Source organism: Protobothrops mucrosquamatus, unplaced genomic scaffold (genome assembly GCF_001527695.2).
Source record: "Protobothrops mucrosquamatus isolate PMUCROS unplaced genomic scaffold, P.Mucros_1.0 scaffold6, whole genome shotgun sequence".
Classification (NCBI taxonomy): Eukaryota; Metazoa; Chordata; class Lepidosauria; order Squamata; family Viperidae; genus Protobothrops; species Protobothrops mucrosquamatus.
This window is the reverse complement of record NW_015386393.1, coordinates 4,297,148-4,321,265: the sequence shown is the minus strand read 5'-3', so window position 1 is coordinate 4,321,265 and position 24,118 is coordinate 4,297,148. Positions and strand designations below refer to the sequence as shown.

The 24,118-nt window shown below is 42.6% G+C and overlaps 1 protein-coding gene across 1 annotated transcript in view; it reads right to left on the bottom strand.

Annotated features, from left to right (window-relative positions):
- Positions 1-3,241: 3,241 nt before the first annotated feature.
- The window catches only part of YJEFN3 (YjeF N-terminal domain containing 3), a 30,008-nt gene continuing 9,131 nt past the window's right edge, over positions 3,242-24,118 (bottom strand). The window contains exons 2-6 of the mRNA XM_015809929.1: positions 23,864-23,972; positions 20,023-20,133; positions 15,276-15,389; positions 7,808-7,958; positions 3,242-3,441 (exon numbers count right to left, since the gene is read on the bottom strand). Coding sequence (XP_015665415.1) covers positions 3,242-3,441; positions 7,808-7,958; positions 15,276-15,389; positions 20,023-20,133; positions 23,864-23,972 — 685 coding nt within the window. The remainder of the gene's footprint in view (positions 3,442-7,807; positions 7,959-15,275; positions 15,390-20,022; positions 20,134-23,863; positions 23,973-24,118) is intronic.

Here is a 24,118-nt window from a genome sequence, read left to right as displayed (position 1 = left end):
TCTCTCTGCTGGTCTGGGGAGGGCTTCTAGGCTGAGATCCTGAGCTGAGCTGGAAAGATCCTAGGCTGATCAGAACAGCAGGTTTTTATAGGACTCAGCCTTCAGCCTTCATTGGTTGGGAGTCCTTCTTGGATAGATTGCCTGGTCAGGAGAAATTAGAGAAACACAGAACCCAGAGCATTTCAACCTGAGCAGCGCTTGGAAGAATATCAGGGGATTTTTGTGTTATTATTATTGTTTTTGGGAAGGCTTCAACAGAAGCTATTCTAGTGTGGGCTGCTAAAATTGGACAGAAGTTGGAAGGCAATGAAACCACAAATGAGCTAATGTGAAGCGAGGTCATGCTAAAGAGCTGTCCTGGTAGATGTGGCTTTAAAATTGTGTGCAGGGTGGGAGGAGGGAAGAGAGACCTTTGGATTCCTTTCGAAGTGGCAATTAAAAGGTGTCATTATACAAACCTGCTCACCAATAGTTTTGAGGGGTGGGGGAACTGAACGCTTTTTGAAAAGTTTGTGTTACACTATCTGGACAGCGCAGCTCCATTGTGATGAATTCTGTCTGCGTTTTGCAAGGGAAGATCCCTTCTGAAATGCTTCCCATCAAATAGAGGCAATAGACATAGATTAGATTAGATTAGATTAGGTTAGATAGATAGATAGATAGATAGATAGATAGATAGATAGATAGATAGATAGATAGATAGATAGATAGATAGATAGATAGACAGACAGACAGACAGACAGACAGACAGACAGACAGACAGACAGACAGACAGATGATAGAGAAATAAAGAAATATAGATGATAAACAGAGATGATGATAGGATAGAGAAATAAATAGATGATATATAAATATAGATGTAATAGATATGATAACTAGAGATGGTAAATATTAGAGAGATACAGATGATCGATAAATAGAAAGGAATAACAGAGGATAGATAGACAGACAGACAGAGATTTAGATAAAAGAAAGGACCAACATTAATATGTTACCTAAAATATAACATTATTTAATTGATGGGATCCAACTTACACCCACTGTCAGAGATAATCCAGAGAAGAAGCCGGGCAATGAATACTAGCTAAGGTCACATTAACAGAATCTTGCAAGTCTGAAAATATTTCTCCTCTCCCTCCTTATCTCTGGAGGGTTTCTTCTGAAAGGCTTCTCACAACTCCCCTGTCTCTTTCTTTCGACTGAAATAACTTTTACATGAAAGTTGGCTAGTCTGTGGCTCTTCCCCCATCCCCCAAGATTATTCCCACGTACTGTTAGGCTCATCCTGCTGAACCAACTGGACAGGCAGAGACAACTGGAGATAAGATGTCCCTCAGATAGCCCCCACCCCACCCCAAGTCCAGATACAGGTAGTTCTTGACTTAGAACCACAATTGGAATTAGAATTTCTGTTGCTAAGCAAAGCAGTTGTTAAGTTACACACGATTTTACAACTTTTTTGCCACAATGGTTAAGCAAATCACTGCAATTATAAAGTGAATCAGATGGTCATTAAGCAAATCTGGCTTCCCCCATTGACTTTGCTTGTTAGAAGCAGGCTGGGAAGGTCACCATTGTGATCATGTGATCCCAAGACACTGCAACAATCATAAATACATGCCAGTTGCCAAGCGCCTGAATTTTGATCACATGATTTGGAGGATGTTGTGAAGGTCATAACTGTGAAGACTGGTTGCAAGTCACTTTTTTCAGGGCTGTTGTAATTTTGGTCACTAAATGAATGATTGTAACTCGAGGACTACCCCAAATTAAAGAGACATGGTGACACTATGAATCCTTATTTCACTCCTTGCTTGTTGTGAACTACTCAAATTCTCCAAATTCAGTTTTTACAATAGCTCCTTGTTCATTATCCCTCAGGAGAATAAGTGTTCTATTACATCTATTAGTCTTACTATATTCCTCATTCTGGCATGAACTACACACAGATTTTGCACTGGTCTATTTATTACTCCATACCCCAACTTTATTATTTGTACAATTCAAGAAAGCACACATTACATTCGCTCCAACAACAACCCTTGTAAGCTCTTGAGGAAAATTTACACTCTCTGGCTCAGTTTTGGCAGCAGCTACTCAAAGCTTGACAAAGTTGCATCTAGACAAGAATCTCTATTGAATACCAAAATAAGTGGTTGGTTGCCTCTCTCTGTGGGAGAATGCAGTTTCTCTCTCATACTCATTTCAATTTAAATCCAGAGCTTCCTTTTCCTACTTTTTGCACAGTTTAATAGCTTCTTGCTTTGCTGAACTTGACTTGGTGCTGGATGTTTTGTTGGTTGTAATCAGCTTTCCCACAGTTAAACTTCCAACTGTGAAATTCAGTAAATTCTATACAAAAAGGAGTTTTGTTTTGTCTAAAAAAGAAGAAGAGAAGAGCTCACATCTGTGATATTTATGTCTGAAAAGCTCGTATTGGGAAAAGTTTACAAATGTGACATCAGGAACATTTGTGTTAACAAAGTGTTTCTCCGGGAAATTCCATTACAAACCACGCACATTAGGGTTGTGTACAAAAAATATTTTGATATTTTGGGGAGAGTTTACAGATGTAAACAGATGCAAATCATCCCGAGATTGCCCAACTGAGGGACATTTCTGGAAAGCCTTTTAAAACTCCAGATAAATTAGGTCCTTTAGATTATGCGCTATTCACAAGGTTTGTAAAAACTATTCTGGGAGCCTCTAATTTCTTTGCAAAAAAAATAAAATGATCACTAGATGGAAGCAAAAGTCTTTTTCCATATCTTTACTTGCAGATTATAAAAAAAAAAAATTGGCTTGAATTTTACTGGGTTTCATAATAGTTATTTGAAGAGGAATTTATGTGTGCGTCTTTTAATTCACGTTTTCCAGAAGAGTGCCATTAGGTGGCTCAGTTGTCTGAGCATTCCGTTTCTTCCAAATGGTTTTGCCAGATTTTTTTACAATAGATTAAACAATACTATTATACATTCCAAAGCTTAGATATGGAACTAATTAATACTGGGGATGTCATTTTGATATTCAAGAGAAGCAAACCAGGCAGTTCTCAGCAGGGCCAAGATACCCAGAAGCCACAAACTGCTGGACGATTCCAAGCTCTACAGCAGGGGTGTCCAACCTTGGCAACTTTAAGAGCTGTGGACCTCAACTCCCAGAATTCCCCATGGCTGGCTGGGGAATTCTGGGAGTTGAAGCCCACAAGTCTTAAAAGTTGCCAAGGTTGGACACCCCTGCTCTACAGAGAAACCACACACTCTGTGCCAGGGTATTCTGGCAAATTCAGTTCAAATTTTTTCTGCACATCGTAGGGGAGGAAGCGCCCAGCCACCAGGTGGTGCTTGCCCATAAATCTCGTGGCACATTGCTTTGGGGCCGCCAAGGAGACCAGAACATCGGGGCTGATGCCGTCACTGCTGCCCATCTCCACATCCCAACCTATAAAGAAAGAGTAAAATTTATTATTGTGTTTAATTTTAATTTGTTTAAATTTGTGTCAAAGGGGAGTTAAAGCGCATTATGGACTTGGTTATTTTAATAGTTGGTTAATGCTAGATCAGTGGTTCTCAACCTGTGGGTCGGGACCCCATTTGGGGTCGATCGACCATTTCATGGGGGTCGCTAAGCAAGGCTGTCCGCCATTTTTTTTGTCCGCCATTTTTTTCCCCTTTTCCAGCGGGTGCTTTACCTCCCTTGGGCTGGGCCAGCTGGTGGTCGGCCTGCTCCGTCTCTGCCGCTTGCCAGCTACACCTTGGCCAGCGCAGGGGGCGGAACCACGCATGCACGGTGCTCCTGGGCAGGGAAAGTCCTCGACTTACGACCGGTTTAGTCCTCGACTTACGACCGGTTTAGTCCTCGACTTATGACCGGTTGGGGGTCACGGCATTAAAAAGGTTGAGAACCACTGTGCTAGATAGATTTTGATTATTATATTTGTAACCCTGTGTTCAGCTCTGGGAAGTGGGGGAGGGGGAGGGAGGGGTTTGGGGGTGGGGGGGTTTATACTGTAATCTTCATAAAACTTTTAATAAAAAAAAAAGAAAGAGCAAAAATAAAGCAAAAACCAGGAACACCCCCTGATCTGAGTTCTAATTATCCAGATAGTCCCAGCAAAGGGGGGGGGGTTTCTCTATTTCTCTTTCAATAATTCATTTTTACAGCTTTAATTAAAGGAAACTCTAGGTGCTAAAGTTTTGTTGTACTATTGGCCTTTGCACATCCCACGTGGGGGCAGACCTCCCATATTCAAAGGGTTGTCCCAGGAAAAAGGGTGGGGACTTATTTTATTTATTTTTTCCACTTTTATTATTTATATAAATAACATAAGGCAGCAAACATACCTCAAGGTTTTCATATTTCCCCAACAACAATCTTGTGAGGTGGGTTGGGGGGGAGAGAGAGAGAGAGAGTGAGTGACTGGCCCAGCCAACTTTTATGCCTAAGACAGGACCAGAACTCACAGTCTCCTGGTGACTGGCCCAAAGTCACCCAGCCAGCTTTCATGCCTAAGACAAAACTAGATTTCACAGTCTTCTGGTGATAGGCCTAAAGTCACCCATCTGATTTTCATGCCTAAGGCAGTACTAGAACTCACACTCTCCTGGTTTCTAGTATGATGCCTTAACCACTAGACCAGTGGTTCTCAACCTGTGGGTCGGGACCCCATTTGGGGTCGATCAACCATTTCATGGGGGTCGCCAAGCAAGGCTGTCCACCATTTTTTTTGTCCGCCATATTTTTCCCCCTTTTCCGGTGGGTGCCTTACCTCCCTTGGGCTGGGCCAGCTGGTGGTTGGCCTGCTCCATCTCTGCCACTTGCCAGCTACGCCTCGGCTGGCGCAGGGGGCGGAACCACGCATGCACGGTGCTCCCGGGCAGGGAAAGTCCTCGACTTACAACCGGTTTAGTCCTCGACTTACGACCGGTTTAGTCCTCGACTTACGACCGGTTGGGGTCGCGGCATTAAAAAGGTTGAGAACCACTGCACTAGACCAAACTAGCTTATTGTTGTTACTCCTGAAGGGAGGGCAAGAAGCAGATCCAAACTCAAACTAAAGAAGAATTTCCTGCCCGTGAATGCTATTAAGGAGATAGATACAGAGGAGAGATTAGGAAGAACTTGACAGTTACATCCGTCAAACAGTTGAACTGGTGATTGCATGGAATGGCTTCTATCCCTTCACTGGAGATTTTCAAACAGAATAGCAGGGATGGTGTAGCAAGGTGTGTTTCAACCGTGGCCATTTCCAGATGTGTGGACTTCAATTCCCAGAATTCCCCAGCCAGCTTGTTTAAAAACAGACCAAAGCTTTGTGCCGATGGATATCACATTTCTTGTTCCATTAATTTAACTTCAATTAAATTAAGTTCTGATTATACCACTGTCAGTGGAAAGAAATTCGAACATTTAGGGGAGGAGAAGTTTATTCCCATTCATGTCTCGTCTGCCTGTTTGTTCTTCCACAGAAGAAATTCCTTCCCTTGATGGTGAAAGCAGGTTTCAGGCTACCGCACTCTCTAGACACAGCAAAACATGTCTGAAGATGACATCATGTCTCGTTTTAGGAAAACTGATTCCTTCTTACAGCAAGCTCTGCCGTTCAAAAGAACCGCCTCTTCAGACAGCTACCGCAGATGCCAGCGAGCCAAGCTGGAACTTGGCAAAGGGATGGAAGTAAGAAGAAGTGGGAAAGGGATTAAAATGAAGATGAGGGAGAACCAGGGAATGTCATGTTTTGAAAGAACAGGGAAGTGGGGATGGTGATTGGGAAGGGGAGCAACATTAATAGAAGCTTCATGTTTGTGGAATTTATCCCCTCCAGCAGCTCTCCTCCTACCTGGTATTCAGAAGTGTTCAGACTACTTCTCAGAATCTCTAGCCAGCACTGAGCATTTTGTCCTAATTTAGTTTAGTTTAGTTTTTTTAATGACTATATAACAAATATTCCACTCACAAAGCTTTAAGGAATGCATAGAATCATAGCACGCAAGGACGTTCTAATCCAGTGTTTCTCAACCTTGACAATTTTAAGGCATGTGGACTTCAACTCCCAGAATTCCACAGCCAACATTGCTGGCTGTGGAATTCTGGGAGTTGAAGTCCACATGCCTTAAAATTGTCAAGGTTGAGAAACACTGTACCTAATCCATCTAAATCCAATATTTCTCAATCTCAGCAACTTTGAGATGTATGGACTTCAACTCCCAGAATTCCCTAGCAAGGCTTGGGGTTGAGAGTTAAGTTGAAGGGAATGGGATATTTGCATTTTATGAAAGTAATTTCTGAAACATATTTGATTAAAAAAAGCAGTTGTGGAACTGAAGGTAGTGTAATCTAACTGGATTAGATCTGGCTCAGCTGGGATCCTCTTAAATTCTTCCACATCTATCAAATGACATCAGTGAATATGGCAAAATTGAAATTCCATGTACAGGAGTAGTCTACCATCAGTTATCAAACATTTGGGACAAATGATATTTGTCTTCATGTCACTTTGGATTATTAGAATGAGACTACTCTTGAAGACTATCAGCTGGCCCAGAAGCAGTGGCACAAACATTTAGGGATACCTGATGATTTTTTTTTACTGCAATTCGAATTGTTATCTTTAAAGCTCTTTATTGTTTAGGATCTGATTACTTGCAGGACCACCTTCCTCTAGTAGTTTGTGCCCAACCTGGAAGAAGGGCTTCCTTTAGCTCCCAATACATAAGCCTTTAAAGCAGTGGTCTTCAAACTTGGCCCTTTTATGACTTGTGGACTTCAACTCCCAGAATTCCTCAGCTAGGCACGCTGGCTGAGGAATTCTGGGAGTTGAAGTCCACAAGTCGTAAAAGGGCCAAGTTTGAAGACCACTGCTTTAAACTGTTATCTTTCCATAAAATAAATACGGTAAGACTGGTTGTTTTACCTGAACTTCAGGTTCTGAAGAGTTATTTTTGTTTCAGCAGGATACTGAATGGGTATATGAGTTAAGTATGTTCCTTGGTGTTGAATGACTTATATTGGTACATTGTACTTGTTAGCTTTTAATATGATTGTTGACTGGAAATCTGTATGCTACTTAGAGTTAGACATGAGAGGAACGCCAAACAGATAGTCCTCAATTTACAACCACAGTGGGGACCAGAATTTCTGTTGCTAAACAAGGCAATCGTTAAGTGAGTGGTGCCTGATTTTACAAAAAATTTTTGGAATGGTTGTTAAGGGAATCACTGCAGCTGTTAAGCAAACCTGGCTTCCCCCATTGACCTTGCTTGTCAGAAGCAGGCTGGGAAGGTTGCAAATGGCGATTCCATGGCTCCAGGATACTGCAATCATTGTAAATACATGCCAGTTGCTGAATTTTGATCACATGACCATGGAGAGGACTGGTAAACGTGAGGACTGGTTGTAAGCCACTTTTGTCAATGGCATTGTAAGGTGAAATGATCGCTAAATGGATGGTTGTAGGTAGAGGACTACCTGTATAAGCCTAGCAAAATGAATGAATGAATGAATGAAAGAATGAATGAAAGAATGAAAGAATGAATCTGGCAGCAAAGGGAGGGATGGGAAATTGGGACAAAGCCACCTACTTCCCAAAAGACCAGCTGGATTGAGCTCCAAGAATCTGAAGAGGCTTAAGTGGGACCTAAGTGGGACCCCCATCCCCTCCATTATTTAATGTCCAACAAATGGCTGCCCATCAAAAGCAGATACCTAAGATAGTGGCTGCCTCCCGCTGCCTCATGGGAGGACCAGCTCAATGCAAATTGCTGAGTTCAGGGGAACAAGGGGGGGATCAGAGCTCCCATCTACACACCTGATGGGACATCCAGGCTGACAAGAGGAATCCGAATTTGTTTGAGAGTGGCCAAGATTGTGCAGTAGGGCTCGGACAGTTCCCCCAGGCTGTCTTCTACACCAAGCATGGCATCAACCACCAGGTGGTATGCATCACTGATTAGCTGAACCTGCCAGAAGGAAAGGGAAAAATCGTATTCAGTGCCATATTACCCTTCCAAACTCTTCCTTATTATTTCCTAAATGAAACAAGCTTACTCTGAATTCATTGTGCAGGTTTGGTTTGGGGTTTTTAAATGCATCCAGTTTATTTAGCCCTTTGCACAGGAAGCTTAACATCTGTTTTTATTTGTTTCTTACCTTCACATTGCGTTACATTGGCTACATTACAAATAAATTCTGATATCACTGTTAGTATTCAGCAAATTTCATTTCAGGGATATCATCTCCAAGCCAAACCTGAAATCATTCACTTGGGCTGTGGTATCACTATATGTCTATTGCAGTGGTTCTCAACCTATGGGTCGGGACCCCATTTGGGGTCGATCGACCATTTCATGGGGGTCGCCAAGCAAGGCTGTTCGCCATTTTTTTTGTCCGCCATTTTTTTTCTCCTTTTCCGGCGGGTCCCTTACCTCCCTTGGGCTGGGCCAGCTGGTGGTCGGCCTGCTCTGTCTCTGCTGCTTGCCAGCTACGCCTCGGCCGGCGCAGGGGGCGGAACCATGCATGCGCGGTGCTCCCGGGCAGGGAAAGTCCTTGACTTACGACCGGTTGGGTAGTCCTCGACTTACAACCGGTTTAGTCCTCGACTTACGACCAGTTTAGTCCTCGACTTATGACCGGTTGGGGTCACGGCATTGTTGCAGCATTGGGGTCTATTGCATTGTAACATCTCATGTGGAAGGGACACTGTGACAACCCATTACCCCAAATATTTTGAATTCCTTTACATTGATAATAATAATAATAATAATAATAATAATAATAATAATAATAGTAGTAGTAGTAAAGTTGGAAGGGACCTTGGAGGTCATCTAGTCCAACCCCCTGCTCAGGCAGGAAACCATATACCATTTCGGACAAATGGCTGTCCAGTCTCTTCTTAAAAACTTCCAGTGTTGGAGCATTCACCACTTCTGGAGGCAGGTTGTTCCACTGGTTAATTGTTCTAACTGTCAGGAAGTTTCTCCTTAGTTCTAGATTGTTTCTCTCCTTGCTTAGTTTCCATCCGTTGTTTCTTGTCCTGCCTTCAGGCGCTTTGGAAAATAGCTTGACTCCCTCTTCTTTGTGGCAGCCTCTGAGATATTGGAACACTGCTATCATGTCCCCCCTCGTCCTTCTCTTTATTAAACTAGACATACCCAATTCCAGCAACTGTTCCTTATATGTTTTAGCCTCCAGTCCCCTAATCATCTTTGTTGCTCTTCTGAAGACAAAATGTAACTTGATCAAATGCACCCACACAGTGCAGGGAATAGCATCTCTGAATGCTTGAAGAGAACATCTGTAAATCCTGATTACCTAAGGATCATTCTGGGTCCAGTGTTTTTCAACTTTGGCAACTTCAGCATGTATGGACTTCAAGTTTCAGAATTCAAGTTCCAGAACCTAAGAGGTGTGGACTTCAACTCCAGCCAGGGAATTCTGGGAGTTGAAGTCCACACATGTTAAAGATGCCGAGGTTGAGAGACATAGCTATAGAATAGACCGTTCATTATTTCTTAGCTCAGGCAGCCTATTTCTTAGCTCAAGCAACTCACATGAGGAAAAACTTGCTCACTACACTGCCTTGAACTCTTGGAGGAAAATTGGACATGAATCTAATGAAGGAATGAACAGGGAAATGCATAAAACCAAACTAGCTTGTCAGTCAGTGAAATTAGTGTGATGAATTAGATGGCAGGAATATTTAGCAAATGCACTGTACCTGCAATTCTCTTTGGATAAGAAGAAAAACAAAGCAAATGTTCTGCATGGCCCCGTATTATTTTTACCATTACCAACAGTTGTAAACTTTTATTTGATTTAAGATCTTTGTATTCTCACAAAACTTGTTTTTCACTTGACGTCTGGGTGGCTTCTATACCACAAGATTACAGAAAGGAAATTCAGTTTCATGAGGTAAAGTAAAATTGCAAAGCCAAAACCTTAAAAACATTTTTCTTCCTCTCTGCCTCCCTTTCCATGGAGGCATCCATGCCAGAATTAAGAAAACATTAGAATCCAGTAATCATTCAGAGGATAATGCTTTTGGAACGCTCTAAATTGAATCCATGGTCAAAACCATTTTTCCTGAAGTTTCTCGCCAAGAAGGCATGACTAGCAGCATTAGACAAAAGAGATTTGAAAAGCTGGTTGGACTCTGGTTTGTTTGAGAAATCCAATAGAAGTGTTGAGTTGAAGTCGGATACAATTGTTTATTTATTTAGAAAATTTATATGGTCGCCCATTCACACTCAGTGACTCTGGGCAGGTTACAAAAAATAAAAACCTAATATATAGCCATAAAAACAATAACTCACCACTCCCCTGGGCAACAGTAATCAGTCAAACAAGACACCTGACAGGCTCCATCCCACACTGGATTCCCCAGGCCCCATTGGCAACATTGTTCAAGGGGCTGCCATATTTACATGGAGATGCAAAGAAATTGTAAGGATTTCCTTAACCCTTTTTGGTGGTTTTCAATGCGTAATAAAATTTCAGGTCCTAAATGGACATGATTTTACCAATTATTGGAAACAAAATAAAAATCAGGAAAAATAATATTGCAAAATAACATATAAGAGAATGAATACAATATTTATAAGATAGATAGATATCCATGTGTATTTTTTAAAAGGCATGAAATGCTAATAAAGCTTTAAACGCATGAACCCAACATTAAAACCGAGTGAGTAGGCGGCCATATAAATTCTCTAAATACATAAATAAAAATAAAAAGTAAGTGATAAATCATAATACTCAGAAATGTAAACAGGGACATAGGCTCGCTTATCACAAATACCCATTAAAATGGATGTGTTTCAATTTTACACTTTTCAGTAGCATAAATATTGAATGTGTTGGCTTAACCACAGCACAGAATAAAGGAATCAGTCATGCTCACATAATAACCCTGAATTAACAGGAGAAAGAGAAAAGATAAGAAAGCAACTGCTATTACATCCTCAAGTCTGGATATTTCACACAAAAGGCATCCATTTCTTCAAAGAATGCAGAGCAATTAACAAATTATCTACAGAGCTATAGACTACAAAGGTTACTCAGAGCAAAATAGGTCATGAAAATTCTCTCCTGATGCTAAAATCCCATACAATTTGTGTAATATTCATTTGTTTCAAGCACATTCTCCCTCTTTTTATTAGTCCCATAACATTCAGGTTCATTAGAAGTAGAGGCATGATAATACAAGAAGGCTTTCTATAATGGTCCTTTCACCAGCAGATCTGGACCAGTGATAACCTATAGGTGAGACCGACTTTGGTACGAGAAGAACATCATGTAAAACAGACACATGGAATTAAAGTCTAAGTCAGAGATAACTACTATCAAGAAATATTTTTCAGCCTTAAGAAGTCCCAAGAAGAATCAGGTATAAATTATAGGTAGTCCTCATTTAGCAACCACAATTGGTACTGGAAACTGGATCATTAAACAAAACAGTCACCAAGAAAAATCACAACTGTGCTTAATGACTGTAGAGATTCTCAGTCATTCAGGTCATCCTTGTCTCAAAGGTGCTTTTTCAAAAGGCAACTGGACTGCCTCAAAAGCTAACGACCAGATGACTGCAAAGAAATATGATCCTTCCAACCCAACCCAACCCCCCATCCTTACAGAACCAATCCTTCCATTGCCCCCACCAACCTACCAGAACCAATGAAGCTTCTTGGATGAGAAGCAAAATGTCTTCCTCACAGAAAAAACAGTCCAGTTGCCTTTTGAAAAAAAACAACACCTTTTTTAAAAATAAAAGTTTTTATTGAATTTTATCGGGTTAGGAAAGGGATAGGACCAGGATAGGGATTAAGGTTCAGGGTAGGGTTAGGATCGGGATTGGGGTTGGGACAGGATTGGGAACAATATTGGGGTTGCCCCCCAATAACATTTTCAAGCTTTAGCAAACAGACTATTGTTCGGTTACATATGCTCACTTAACACTAATCAATACAATAGTAAATAGCTGTAGTGAATATGATAAACAATAATCATAAACAATATCAATTGGTCAATACATATCATTCTTCCTGCTAATATATATTCAAAATAACATATCAGATTCATTTCTCACTAGTTCGTTTTTCTAACCATTGGTAAAATTTATCCCACGTTTTAAAAAACACCTTTGACACGACTGTGATTATGATATTATTTCAGTTTTCCTTTGCTTTACAAATCTACAATGGTAGTTATGCGAGGAATGGTCTCAAAATTATTTTTCATAATGTCTTTACTGTGAACAACCACTAAGCAAGTCCGTTGCTAAATAAGGAGTACTTGTACTGCTGAGGTGTTATGCTGTCGTGCATAAAAGAATAGGTGCATTGAACAGCTTATTAATATCAGTTTCAACCTTATTATCCTCATGCATCTGTACCCAACAGGAGGAATTTACTAGATTGCACACTCCAGAAGACCATCCAAAACCACACAACCGTCTAGACCAGGGCTTTTCAACCGGTGGTACGTGTACCACTTGTGGTACATTAATGAGTGGCAGATGGTACGCAGCCCTGTCTAGCCAAGTGTAGTGGGGGAGGGAAAGAGCCAGCGCAGGCAAGGACTTACTGTGAGAAAGTCCTCTGGAGCTGCAGAGTGGCTGGGGGGAGGCAAAGGCCCCAGGCTCACTTCTGGCTCACCCTCCCCCATGAGAAAGGAGGAGGGGGGGCGGAGACAGAAGAGGCTATAAAAGGAGGCAGGAGAGGGAGAGAAAGAGAAAAAGCAGCTGTGGGAGGAGGTGGAGTCAGCTCTAGCTGCAATGAAGGGGAAGGAAGAGGGTGGGAGGGAGAGGATGAGCCGATCTACAACTTCTATGGCAGCCACCTGTGCTGGCAGTAACAAATAGGCAAGAAAGCAGCAGGGGAGGGGTTGCCTTCCATGAGGAATGAAGAAAGGTAGCATCAGCTGGAGGTGAGACACGGAGGGAGGGAGGGAGATGGAGAGTGGAAGGAATCTTATGTGCTTTTGAAGTTCTGGGATTTGTGCAATGTGGGCTTTGTGTTCTTAAGGAGTATTTGGCAATTTCTATTTGGCTGATGGCTGATGTCTCATGTTAGATTCTAGACGAGCAATGCCTATTCTAGTCAATGCCTAGTCAATGCCTTCAGCCTCGTATTGCAAGCCATGCAAGGCATTAGCAGAAGTACTAAAGGCTTTTTCTAATTCAGCAGAAACATTTGCAACTGCCTTCCCTAAGGAAATAATTCCAATATAATCCAAACATGTATAATTTAAATCCCAGGCCAGATATCCCATCCCTCGCCTTCCGAGGGGACACCAAAGGATCTCCAAAATCCTGCCAGTTTATCATTGTTAATAGGGTAAGATGGTACACTTATTAAATATAGAGAAAGTAATGTTGAGAATGACTTAATCTGATGAATTACTGAGAACCCAGGATAATCATAATAACTAGATTATCTGTGCTTATCCTTTAATACTTCTAAAACTAATTCTGGAAGTGAAAGCATAGGGTTCCTTTGAAATCTCTTTTTAGGTATTTCTTCCACACTGCCATTTCAGGTGTGCTCTGCACTGTAGATTCAGTGATGCAGAAGTGTGCATTGAAACAGCAACGATGGGATCATATGTATGATTGCACTGAGGTGAGTACTATAATTTGGGGAAATCAGACATGTGCAATGAATGCTAAAATATAACCAAAATACTCTTGAGTCAACCTCAAATTCGGATCACATGAAAACTGCAGATTGAGGTGGAAATGATGGCTCAGGACATATAAGTAAGACAGTGATGGCGAACCTTTTAGAGACCGAGTGCCCAAAAACCGCCCCCCCTGTCCCTGCTCCACCCTGCCAGCTGGGCCACCCACCACCTCCACAGGCCGCCACAAATCACCCAGGCAGCCCAGCAGCACCATGGCAGCCACGCCCTCTGCCCGTGCCCTGCAGCAGCATCTGTGTGCAACGGGCCACAAGGGCGGAGTCTTGTCCCCGCTGCCCGGCTACCATGTCCTTGGCTGCGCTGCTTCATGTGGGCCGCGCCTGGGGGTGACTCTCATCTGAAGGGGCTACTGGGGAGGAGGGGGCTGTGTCAGGAGGCAGGGCTGGGCCGATGGTGCGTGTGCCCACAGAGAAGGCTCTGAGTGCCGCCTCTGGCATGCGTGCCATAGGTTCGCCACCTCTGAACTAAGACAATGAGCTTCTATGATACACAGAAAGAGAGAAACATACTGTACATCCCCAATCTGGTGCTTTTCAACTATGTCTTACTTGCACAGCTTTCACCTAGAGCAGTGGTTCTCAACCTGTGGGTCGGGACCCTATTTGGGGTCGATCGACCATTTCACGGGGGTCGCCAAGCAAGGCTGTCCGCCATTTTTTTTGTCCGCCATTTTTTTCCCCTTTTCTGGTGGGTGCCTTACCTCCCTTGGGCTGGGCCAGCTGGTGGTCGGCCTGCTCCGTCTCTGCCGCTTGCCAGCTACGCCTCAGCCAGTGCAGGGGGCGGAACCGCGCATGCGCGGTGCTCTAGGGCAGGGAAAGTCCTTGACTTACGACCGGTTGGGTAGTCCTCGACTTACGACCAGTTTAGTCCTCGACTTATGACCAGTTTAGTCCTCGACTTACGACCGGTTGGGGTCGCGGCATTAAAAAGGTTGAGAACCACTGACCTAGAGGATGATGGGAACTGTAACACATCCAGAGGACAAAAGCTGGTGAGATATCCATCCTAACTTTTTTCTAATCAGAAGCTAACTACAGATCTTTTGAAAAAGAGATCTAGATCATTTTATAGGTAGTTCTTGACTTACAGCCACAACTGAGCCCCAAATTTTTGTTGCTAAGCAAGACAATTGTTAAGTGAGTTTTACCCCATTTTATGATCTTTCTTTCTTTAAGTGAATCACTGCAGTTGTTAAGTGAGCCTGGCTTTCCCATTGACTCTGCTTGTCAGGTCTCAAAAGATGATGATGTGATCATGGCACATTGCAACGGTCATAAATATGAGTCAGTTGCCAAGCATCCGAATTTTGATCACAGGACCATGGCAATGCTGCAATGGTGCTGGGGAAAAATGGTCATCAGTCACCTTTTTTTCATTGCTGTTGTAACTCTGAACAGTCCTTAAACGAATTGTTGTAAGTCGAGGACTGCCTGTGCTTGCTGAGATGCTAAAATGTAAGTCTTGGCCCACATAATTCTGAAGGCAGAATAGAACCATTAATACGTGTGAAAGCTGGAAATAAAAGGATTTTTACTGTAATTGGCTTCCTTTCCCAAATGCGATTAAGTATCTCGCCTTACCTCCGTTGGCAAGTAGGAAAGGAAAGGAATGTCGATCTTTTCACATTGTGTGGTGAAATCTCTGTAGAGAGGATTAGAAGACTTTTTGGGATAGAAAATGGTTGGCTCATATTCCTGGAACAGAAAACAAGAGATGACAGCAGATAAGCATCACGGGCAATCGCTTCCCTCATTATAACCAAAGCTAATGTGAATGTGTTTAATCCCAGAAATCATTCCAATTAAATTAAAATTCAAGAGGCAGGAGACGGAAGAGAATATAGGTTGAGGAAATAATGAAAGAAGAGTTGCAAACTGCTACTGTGAAATCCCTAATGAGAGTTTCTTTATGCACCGTCAGGTGTTATTAACTGGATTAGCAATTCAAGCAGCTTTGTAAGAAATCCCGGTAATTATGCTCAATCCCGGAGTTGAAACGTCAAAGAAAGGTTCAGGATGTTATTGTTTTCAGCAATCCTCTATAAGGGTACCCGAATCATAAAACACAAAGAGTCAGAATCCTGTCCTTGAGAGAACATAAAAGATTTTAGTTCAGTAATCAGAAAATATAAATCCACTCTAGCCTGGCAAAATTTGTACAAATGTATTTGTCCATGTCTACTCAAACATGAAATGGTGAAAAACTGGATTGACAGATTTCAAATACCAAAGACATTTAGCGCTCCCAAAAAGGAAAATTCATTCTCTTTAATTTGTCTCAAAGAGATATTTTCCAGAGGACTGGAAAAGAGCTGATGAAGTTCCCATCTTCAAAAAAAAAAAGGGGGGGGGAATGGATCCAGGAAACTACAGACCTATCAGTCTGACCTCAATACCTGGGAAGAGTCTGGAAAAGATAATCAAACAACGAATCAGTGAACACCTAGAGGCAAACAAAATGATAACCAAAAGCCAACATGGGTTTGTTAAAAACAGATCATGCCAGACAAATCTTATTGCATTCTTTGACCAGGTGACAAAACTAGTGGACCAGAGGAATGCTGTGGATATAATTTACTTGGACTTCAGTAAGGCATTTGATAAAGTAGATCACAACCTACTACTTGATAAGATAGAAAAATGTGGGTTAGGCAGCATCACCACCAGATGGATTCGTAGCTGGCTCAGAGTGTTATCCTCAATGGAACTGCATCTACATGGAGGGAAGTGTGTAGTGGGGTGCCCCAGAGTTCTGTTCTGGGTCCAGTGCTCTTCAACATCTTTATCAATGATTTGGATGAGAGGACAGATGGGAAACTCATCAAATTTGCAGATGACACCAAGCTGGCAGGAATAGCCAACACTCCAGAAGAGAGGCTTAAGATACAAAAGGATCCTGACAGACTTGAACACTGGGCGCTATCAAACAAAATTAAATTCAATGGTGAAAAAAGTAAGGTTCTACATTTAGGCAAGAAAAACCAAATGCACAGGTATAGTATAGGTGGTATCTCACTCAATAGTAGTAAATGTGAGAGGGATCTTGGAGTCCTAGTGGACAATCACTTAAATATGAGCCAGCAGTGTGCTGCAGCTGCCAAAAAAGCCAACACAGTGCTAGACTGCATTAATAGAAGGATAGAATCAAGATCACATGAAGTGTTAATATCACTTTATAACGCCTTGGTAAGGCCACTTGGAATACTGCATCCAGTTTTGGTCACCACAATGTAAAAAAGATGTTGAGACTCTAGAAAGAGAGCAGACCGCCTTCTGCCACAGATTACCTCCCACCGGCCGATACGCTCCCACAGAGAGGGCCTCCTCAGGGTGCCGTCAACCAGACAGTGTCGGCTGGCGACCCCCAGGGGGAGAGCCTTCTCTGTCGGAGCACCCACCCTCTGGAACGAGCTGCCCCCAGAGATCCGGGTGATTCCGGATCTCCCCTCCTTCCGCCGCGCCNTTATTTCAGCGGGCAGGACTGGCCTAGGGGTATTTTAAATTGGTTTTAATCAAATTTTTAGTAGAAGCGGCCAAATTTGAATATTTATTTTTAATCATTTTTAAATTTTGTATTGTATTGTATCATTGTTTTAAACTGGCTGTAAGCCGCCCTGAGTCCTCTGGGAGAAGGGCGGGGTATAAATTTAATAAAATCAAAATCAAAATCAAACAAAGATGATTAGGGGACTGGAGGCTAAAACATAAAAGGAATGGTTGCTGGAATTGGGTATGTCCAGTGCTTTTTTTGTAAAAAAAAAAAAAAAAAGTGCCAGAACTCACACGTCATACAACCCGCATTGCCTACCCTACAAGGTTCCATCCAAAAAAGGTGCCAGAACTCCGTTCTGGGCGTTCTATGACAAAAAAAAGCCCTGGATATGTCTAGTTTAATGAAGAGAAGGACGAGGGGTGACATGATAGCAGTGTTCCAATATCTCAGGGGCTGCCACAAAGAAGAAGAGGGTCAACCTATTCTCCAAGGTGCCTGAAGGCAGGACAAGAAGCAATGGATGGAAACTAATCAAGGAGAAAAGCAACCTAGAACTAAGGAGAAATTTCCTGACAGTTAGAACAATTAATCAGTGGAACAATCTGCCTCCAGAAGTTGTGAATGCTTCAACACTGGAAGTTTTTAAGAAGAGACTGGACAGCTATTTGTCTGAAATGGTATAGGGCAGGGATGTCAAGCCCGATCACAACACGAGCCATATAGTGACGTATTGGTGCCAGGGTGGATGTGATCTGCACGGGCTGGATGTGGTCTATAGGCCGTGAGTGTGATATGCCTGGTATAGGGTTTCCTGCCTGAGCAGGGGGTTGGACTAGAAGACCTCCAAGGTCCCTTCCAATTCTGTTATTCTATTCTATATAATAACTGCTTACCTATCAACAAAGCCTTGTTTTGATAGATGAGTTTATCAATACTCTGATGATAGAACTATATATTAAGAATTCTAGCCCTGCTAGGTGACAGTATCTAAACCAGGATTTCTCAACCTTAGCAAGTTTAAAACTAGTGGACTTCAACTTTCAGAATTCCTCAGCCAGCTATGTTGGCTAGGGAATTCTGGGAGTTGAAGTCCATTTGTCTTAAAGGCACTAAGGTTGAGAAACACTGATCTAAATGCTCTGGGCTAATCTCATAAATTTAAGCAGGGAAAGGTTTAATTAATATTTGGAGGAAGAGTAGCTAAAAGTGAGGGGACCACAACAAAAATAAATTTTGATTTAATTGATAATTGTTTTACATCGGTTTTCCTGTGTATTTATTTCTTTTCTTTCTGTCATATTAAAAATTTGAAATTGGGGGCATAGGAGAAGTTCAGAAGATCATTTCCAGGACTTTTATTGGTTACATAAGACCCTGAACATCTCATCTTGGTCTTCTTTGCCTCGGAAAATAAGATTCTGTAAAGACATTTAAAGCTAGGATGTTGGTGGTGGTCTTCAGAAATTCTGTAATCCAAATTTTGTAATCTGTCCATTTAAGATATATTTTTAAATATTGTACAGGATGGCAGGAACATTTGTTTAATCCTTATTCTTAAACAAACAAATCTAATTTTGCACTTCTGGAGTTACTAAATGCATGGGAACATCATGATCTATCCAGTTGCCAAATCATTGAATTATGTGATACAATTCTTGGCTTAACAGCAACTGTATAAATGTAGTTTTTAAGGGAAAATATGTACAATTAAAATAAATGTATCATGTTTGGTCCTGAATACAGTATATGGACACCAAGGTAGTAGCAATCCTGCTAATGGGTGAGAAATGTTTGCCATTGAGCAAGTTACAAAGTTTGCTATAGCAGTCAGAAAGCCTTGGGCAAGCTTTATGCAGATAACTGGAGATAAATGATTTTGGAGGGAGTCTTGATTGGAAGAATCTGCATTTAAAAAGCTGAAGTTAGTGGGGCAGAGACTTAGCCATGGGAACTCTTTGCAGGAATACAAATAGCTTGTGCAGGGCAAGACCCATGCACTTTGGCATCATCCATTCATTCATTGGTCTAGTGGTGAAGGAACCAGGCTAGAAACTAGGAGTCTGTGAGTTCTAGTACCACCTCAGGCATGAAAACTGGCTGGGTGACTTTGGGCCAATCACAAGGAGACTGAGTTCCAGTTCTGCCTTGGGCATGAAAGACATGTTGGGTGACTTTGGGCCAATCATCAGGAGACTGTGAGTTCTAGTTCCGTCTTAGGCATGAAAGCCAACAGGATTGGGCCCACCTTGCAGGGATGTTGTTAGGAAATTAAGTGGAGGAAGGAGGACAGTATTAGGCATGTTCACCACCTTGAGTTATTTATAAAAATAATAAAAGCAAGATATAAATAAATCTGTTCCACGATCTAAAGCAGTGGTTCTCAACCTTTTTAATGCTGCGACCCCAACCAGTCGTAAGTCGAGGACTAAACCGGTCATAAGTCGAGGACTAAACCGGTCGTAAGTCAAGGACTAAACCGGTCGTAAGTCAAGGACTACCCAACCGGTTGTAAGTCGAGGACTTTCCCTGCCCGGGAGCACCGCGCATGCGTGGTTCTGCCCCCTGCACCGGCCGAGGCGTAGCTGGCAAGCGGCAGAGACGGAGCAGGCCGACCACCAGCTGGCCCAGCCCAAGGGAGGTAAGGCACCCGCCGGAAAAGGGGGAAAAAATGGCGGACAAAAAAATGGCGGACAAAAAAAATGGCGGACAGCCTTGCTTGGCGACCCCCATGAAATGGTCGATCGACCCCAAATGGGGTCCCGACCCACAGGTTGAGAACCACTGATCTAAAGGTGGTTCATCCCCACGGCATTCAGAGTTTAACTGAATACTTACAAATACACGCAGATGCCGGGCACATACCAGGCCGATTGCCCCATTCTGTTCACAACCACAGATCACCAGCAGTGTCGGCTGCTTCTTTGAGAGAGACTGCCGGGGAAAAACCTGAAACAAAAAAACCAGCAAATGAAGGTGCACAAGCCAAAAAAAGAATAATATTGTTCAGGTTCACAACGTTCTTAAAAATAAAGCTTAAATCAGAAAGAGGGCAGAATTATAACCCAGGTCACAGCACACAAACTACATACTACATTTCTTCGACTTAGCGGATGAAAGAAGTTCATGAAATTGATAAAAGGTCTCCCAGTGTCGTAGGGAATCAGCCAGTATAACAAACTGAATTATGCAATTAAATAAACGATGATACCCAATTATACATTCTCCAATCCTGGCTAAACAGATGATGCTGTTGCAATGCGGACTGACTACAGGCAATCCTCAACTTACAACCATTCATTTATTGACCATTTGAAGTTATAACGGCACAGAAAAAAGTGACTTATGGCCGTTTTTCACACTTACAGCCATTGTAGCATCCCTGTGGTTATGTGATCAAAATTTGGACACTTGGCTCAACTTGTGGAACAACCTGCCTCCAGAAGCGGTGAATGCTCCAACACTGGAAATTTTTAAGCAGAGACTGGACAGCCATTTGTCTGAAATGGTATAGGATCTCCTGCCTGAGCAGGGGGTTGGACTAGATGACCTCCAAGGTCCCTTCCAACATCATCATCATCATCATCATCATCATCATGTTGTTATTATTATTATTAACTTACAAGCGCAGCTGAACCCCAAATTTCTGTTGCTATGTGAAACAGTTAAGTGAGCTTTGCTCCATTTTACAACCTTCCTTGCCATAGTTATTAGGTGAATCACTGCAGTTAAGTTAGTAACGCGGTTGCTAAGTGAATCTGGCTTCCCCATTGACTTTGCTTGTCAGAAGGTCACAAATGGTGATCACATGACCACGGGACATTGCAACCGTCATAAGTACTTGCCAGTTGCCAAGCGTCCAAAGTCTGATCACGTGACCATGGGGATACTGCAACGGTTGTAAGTGTGAAAAATGGTAATAAGCCACTTTTTTCAATGCTGTTGTGACTTCAAATGGTCACTAAATGGATGACTATAAACAGATGACTACCTGTAACAGTTTCCCTACACATATCTTTTCTGCAAGATTACAGGGATGAAGCTCAGCAAATTTTTCTGATTTCTTTTTTAGTGATGCTGTCTTACCTTCCCTGCCATTTGTTTACTAACCACTGACCTAAATATGTGTACTTTACAATGGGCATTGAGTGCTGTGGGTTGCAGTGAATATCTGTTTAAATCATGTTGTCTATTATTTTTTTATTGGTCTCATGACTGTCTTCCTAGAAATCATGCTCCAAATATCTCAATTTGTCTGGCTGTGTGTGGCATCTATGGGAGCTATTCATGCTTAAATTGAGTTAGCGTCTGTTATGGATATATAAACTGACAATTTTGCCATTGCTACTTATCCTCCAATTTTGGCCTCCCGATTTTGTATCCTCTGCAGAAGAAAACACTGTCATTCTCTGACAGGGCCAAGGCTACAGATTTCCCTGCCTCCCTCTCCAAAATCCAATAAATCCCGACCTTCCTAGGCTTCCAGAGATGCTTAAAAACAGAGATGTAAACAGTATTTGAATCAGAGATGGCACCTTCTGAGTTTATTGCCTTTTGATTGACTGTATTATTATTTTATTTTCAATTATGATTGATGGTTATAAAAATGCTTTGCACTGCTTTGTGTTTAAGACTGTAACCTGCTGAGACTCTAACTGTTGCAGGAGGTTAAATCAGGAAACAAACAAACATATAAAGGGATGGGGCTTTAAGCACATTGCTATGACCAACATCTTGCCTTTTTTGACCACCACTCCTGTGTATGCTGCTTGGGACCAGATTGGGTTTATAGAGGAAAACCTGGCAAGAGTTAGTTTGAAAATGGAGTTGATCAGTCTAGGGCAGGGGTAGGCAACCTTGGCTCTTTTATGACTCGTGGACTTCAACTCCCAGAATTCCTGAGCCAGCCATGGGAGTTGAAGTCCACGAGTCATAAAAGAGCCAAGGTTGCCTACCCCTGGTCTAGGGCAATGTTTCTTCAACTTATCAACTTTAAGACATGTGGACTTCAACTCCTGCTAGGGAATTCTGGGAGTTGAAGTCCACATGTCTTAAAATTCCTAAATTTGATAAAGAACTAGTCTAGAGCAGTGGTGGCGAACCTATGGCACAGGTGCCAGAGGCGGCACTCGGAGCCATCTCTGTGGGCACACGTGCCGTTGCCCCAGCCTCGCCTCCCCCCACGACCCCCTCCTTACCAGCAGCCCCCCTGGAGGAGAGTCACCCCCGAGCGTGGCCCACACGGAACAGGGCAGCCAAGGACATGGCAGCCAGGCAGCGTAGACAAGACTCTGCCCTCATATGCCATCCCGCACAGTTGATGCTGCGGGGTGGGGCAGAGGGCATGGCCGCCATGGCACTGCTGGGCTGCCTGGGCAATCTGCGGTGGGCCCTGGAGGCGGTGAGTGGTCCTGTGGGGTGGGGGTGGGGGCGGGGCAGGGGTGGGGCAGGGCCAGTTTTTGGGCACTCGATCTCTAAAAGGTTCGCCATCACTGGTCTAGAGCCTAGCAATGCACCTCTGTGAAACAGGCAGGTGGATGGTGATTTGGGATTTTGGCAATGGCTTCATTTCAAGTCCTCTCACTTCTAGTCATGTGAGCAAAAATAATAGGTGCAACCGAAACCCTGCTTCCCAGTGCACCCGCATTAGCAAGCACACCTACACAGATGCTACACACGCCTTGATTAGATGCTTGCAGACAGGCAATGTGTATGCATGAACCTTGATTAGGTCCTAGAAGGAAAAGTGTAGGCACACGCTTACACAATCTTGTTATGCAGAAGAAAACTGGAGGGGCCTCTGTATGGCCACGATTGCTAAAGGGTTCAGAAAGAATTCCAGAAGCTTTGCTTGGCACACCTTGTTTTAGAATCTCAATTAGTCATTGCAAATCAATAGTTTTTCATGTGTTCTTTGCTTGATGAAATTAAGGAAAATTGCAATTGCATTGAAATGTGGCAGCATTTCCTCCAGTCCTTAGATTATTTTTAGAACTTTTTATCCAAGGGGGTAGGAAGAAAAACTCTGCAATGGTACATAGGTTCAGAACTAGGAGGATATACAGATAGTCCTCAACTTACGGCCATTTGTTTAGTGACCAAAGATACACTTTTCAATAAATCACTGAAAAAAATGACTTAGATCCAGTTCTCACACTTGCAACCAAAAAGGTTGTAAAATCACATGCAACTCACTTAACAACTGCCTTGCTTAGCAATGGAAATTCTGATCCCAGTTGTGGTTGTAAGTCAAGGTCTACCTGTAAAGAAATAAAAACTGATCCCCACACAACAATCTAAATATTCTGTTCTATCTACATGCAGTCACTTTTCTCCTTAAACCTAAAGCTATTTCCTCAACAACCCTGACTTCAAATCACTGTTGCTGTTTCCTAGATCTGTACTTTCCACCCTTACCTCCTCCTTAAAATATGTGGACTTCAGTTTCCAGAAAGGAAGTTGACCCCTGACTGGCCAGGGAATTCTGGGAGTTGAAGTCCACACTTCTTAAAGTTGCTGAGGTTGGGAAACTCTAGCCTAGATCCAGCTGCCCAGCTACCCTTACAGCCAGGCAGCCAGCTGACATTCTTTGAAGCAGGTCCTTCATAGTGAGGTTCCTTGCATTATATTCAGTAATCTGGGAAGCTTTCATTAGCTATTGTGAATACTTTGAACTCACCTTGGTCACTGCCATGGCAGATGCATGACCCCAGATCTCAATTAACTGCTGATGTCCAAATTTAAACTCTTCTAGCAGCTCCTTCTCAATAGCTGTGGCTTCCGCTCTGCTGCAGAAGAAGGAAGGATAAGGGGAACCACAGTTACATTTCTCCCGGAAATTCCATTCACGTGTTCTTTCAAAAGCTAGGCTGTAATCAAAGCACTGGAGGAATAGTCTGATGAATTTTTTACCAAATTATCTGTCAGAGTGTCC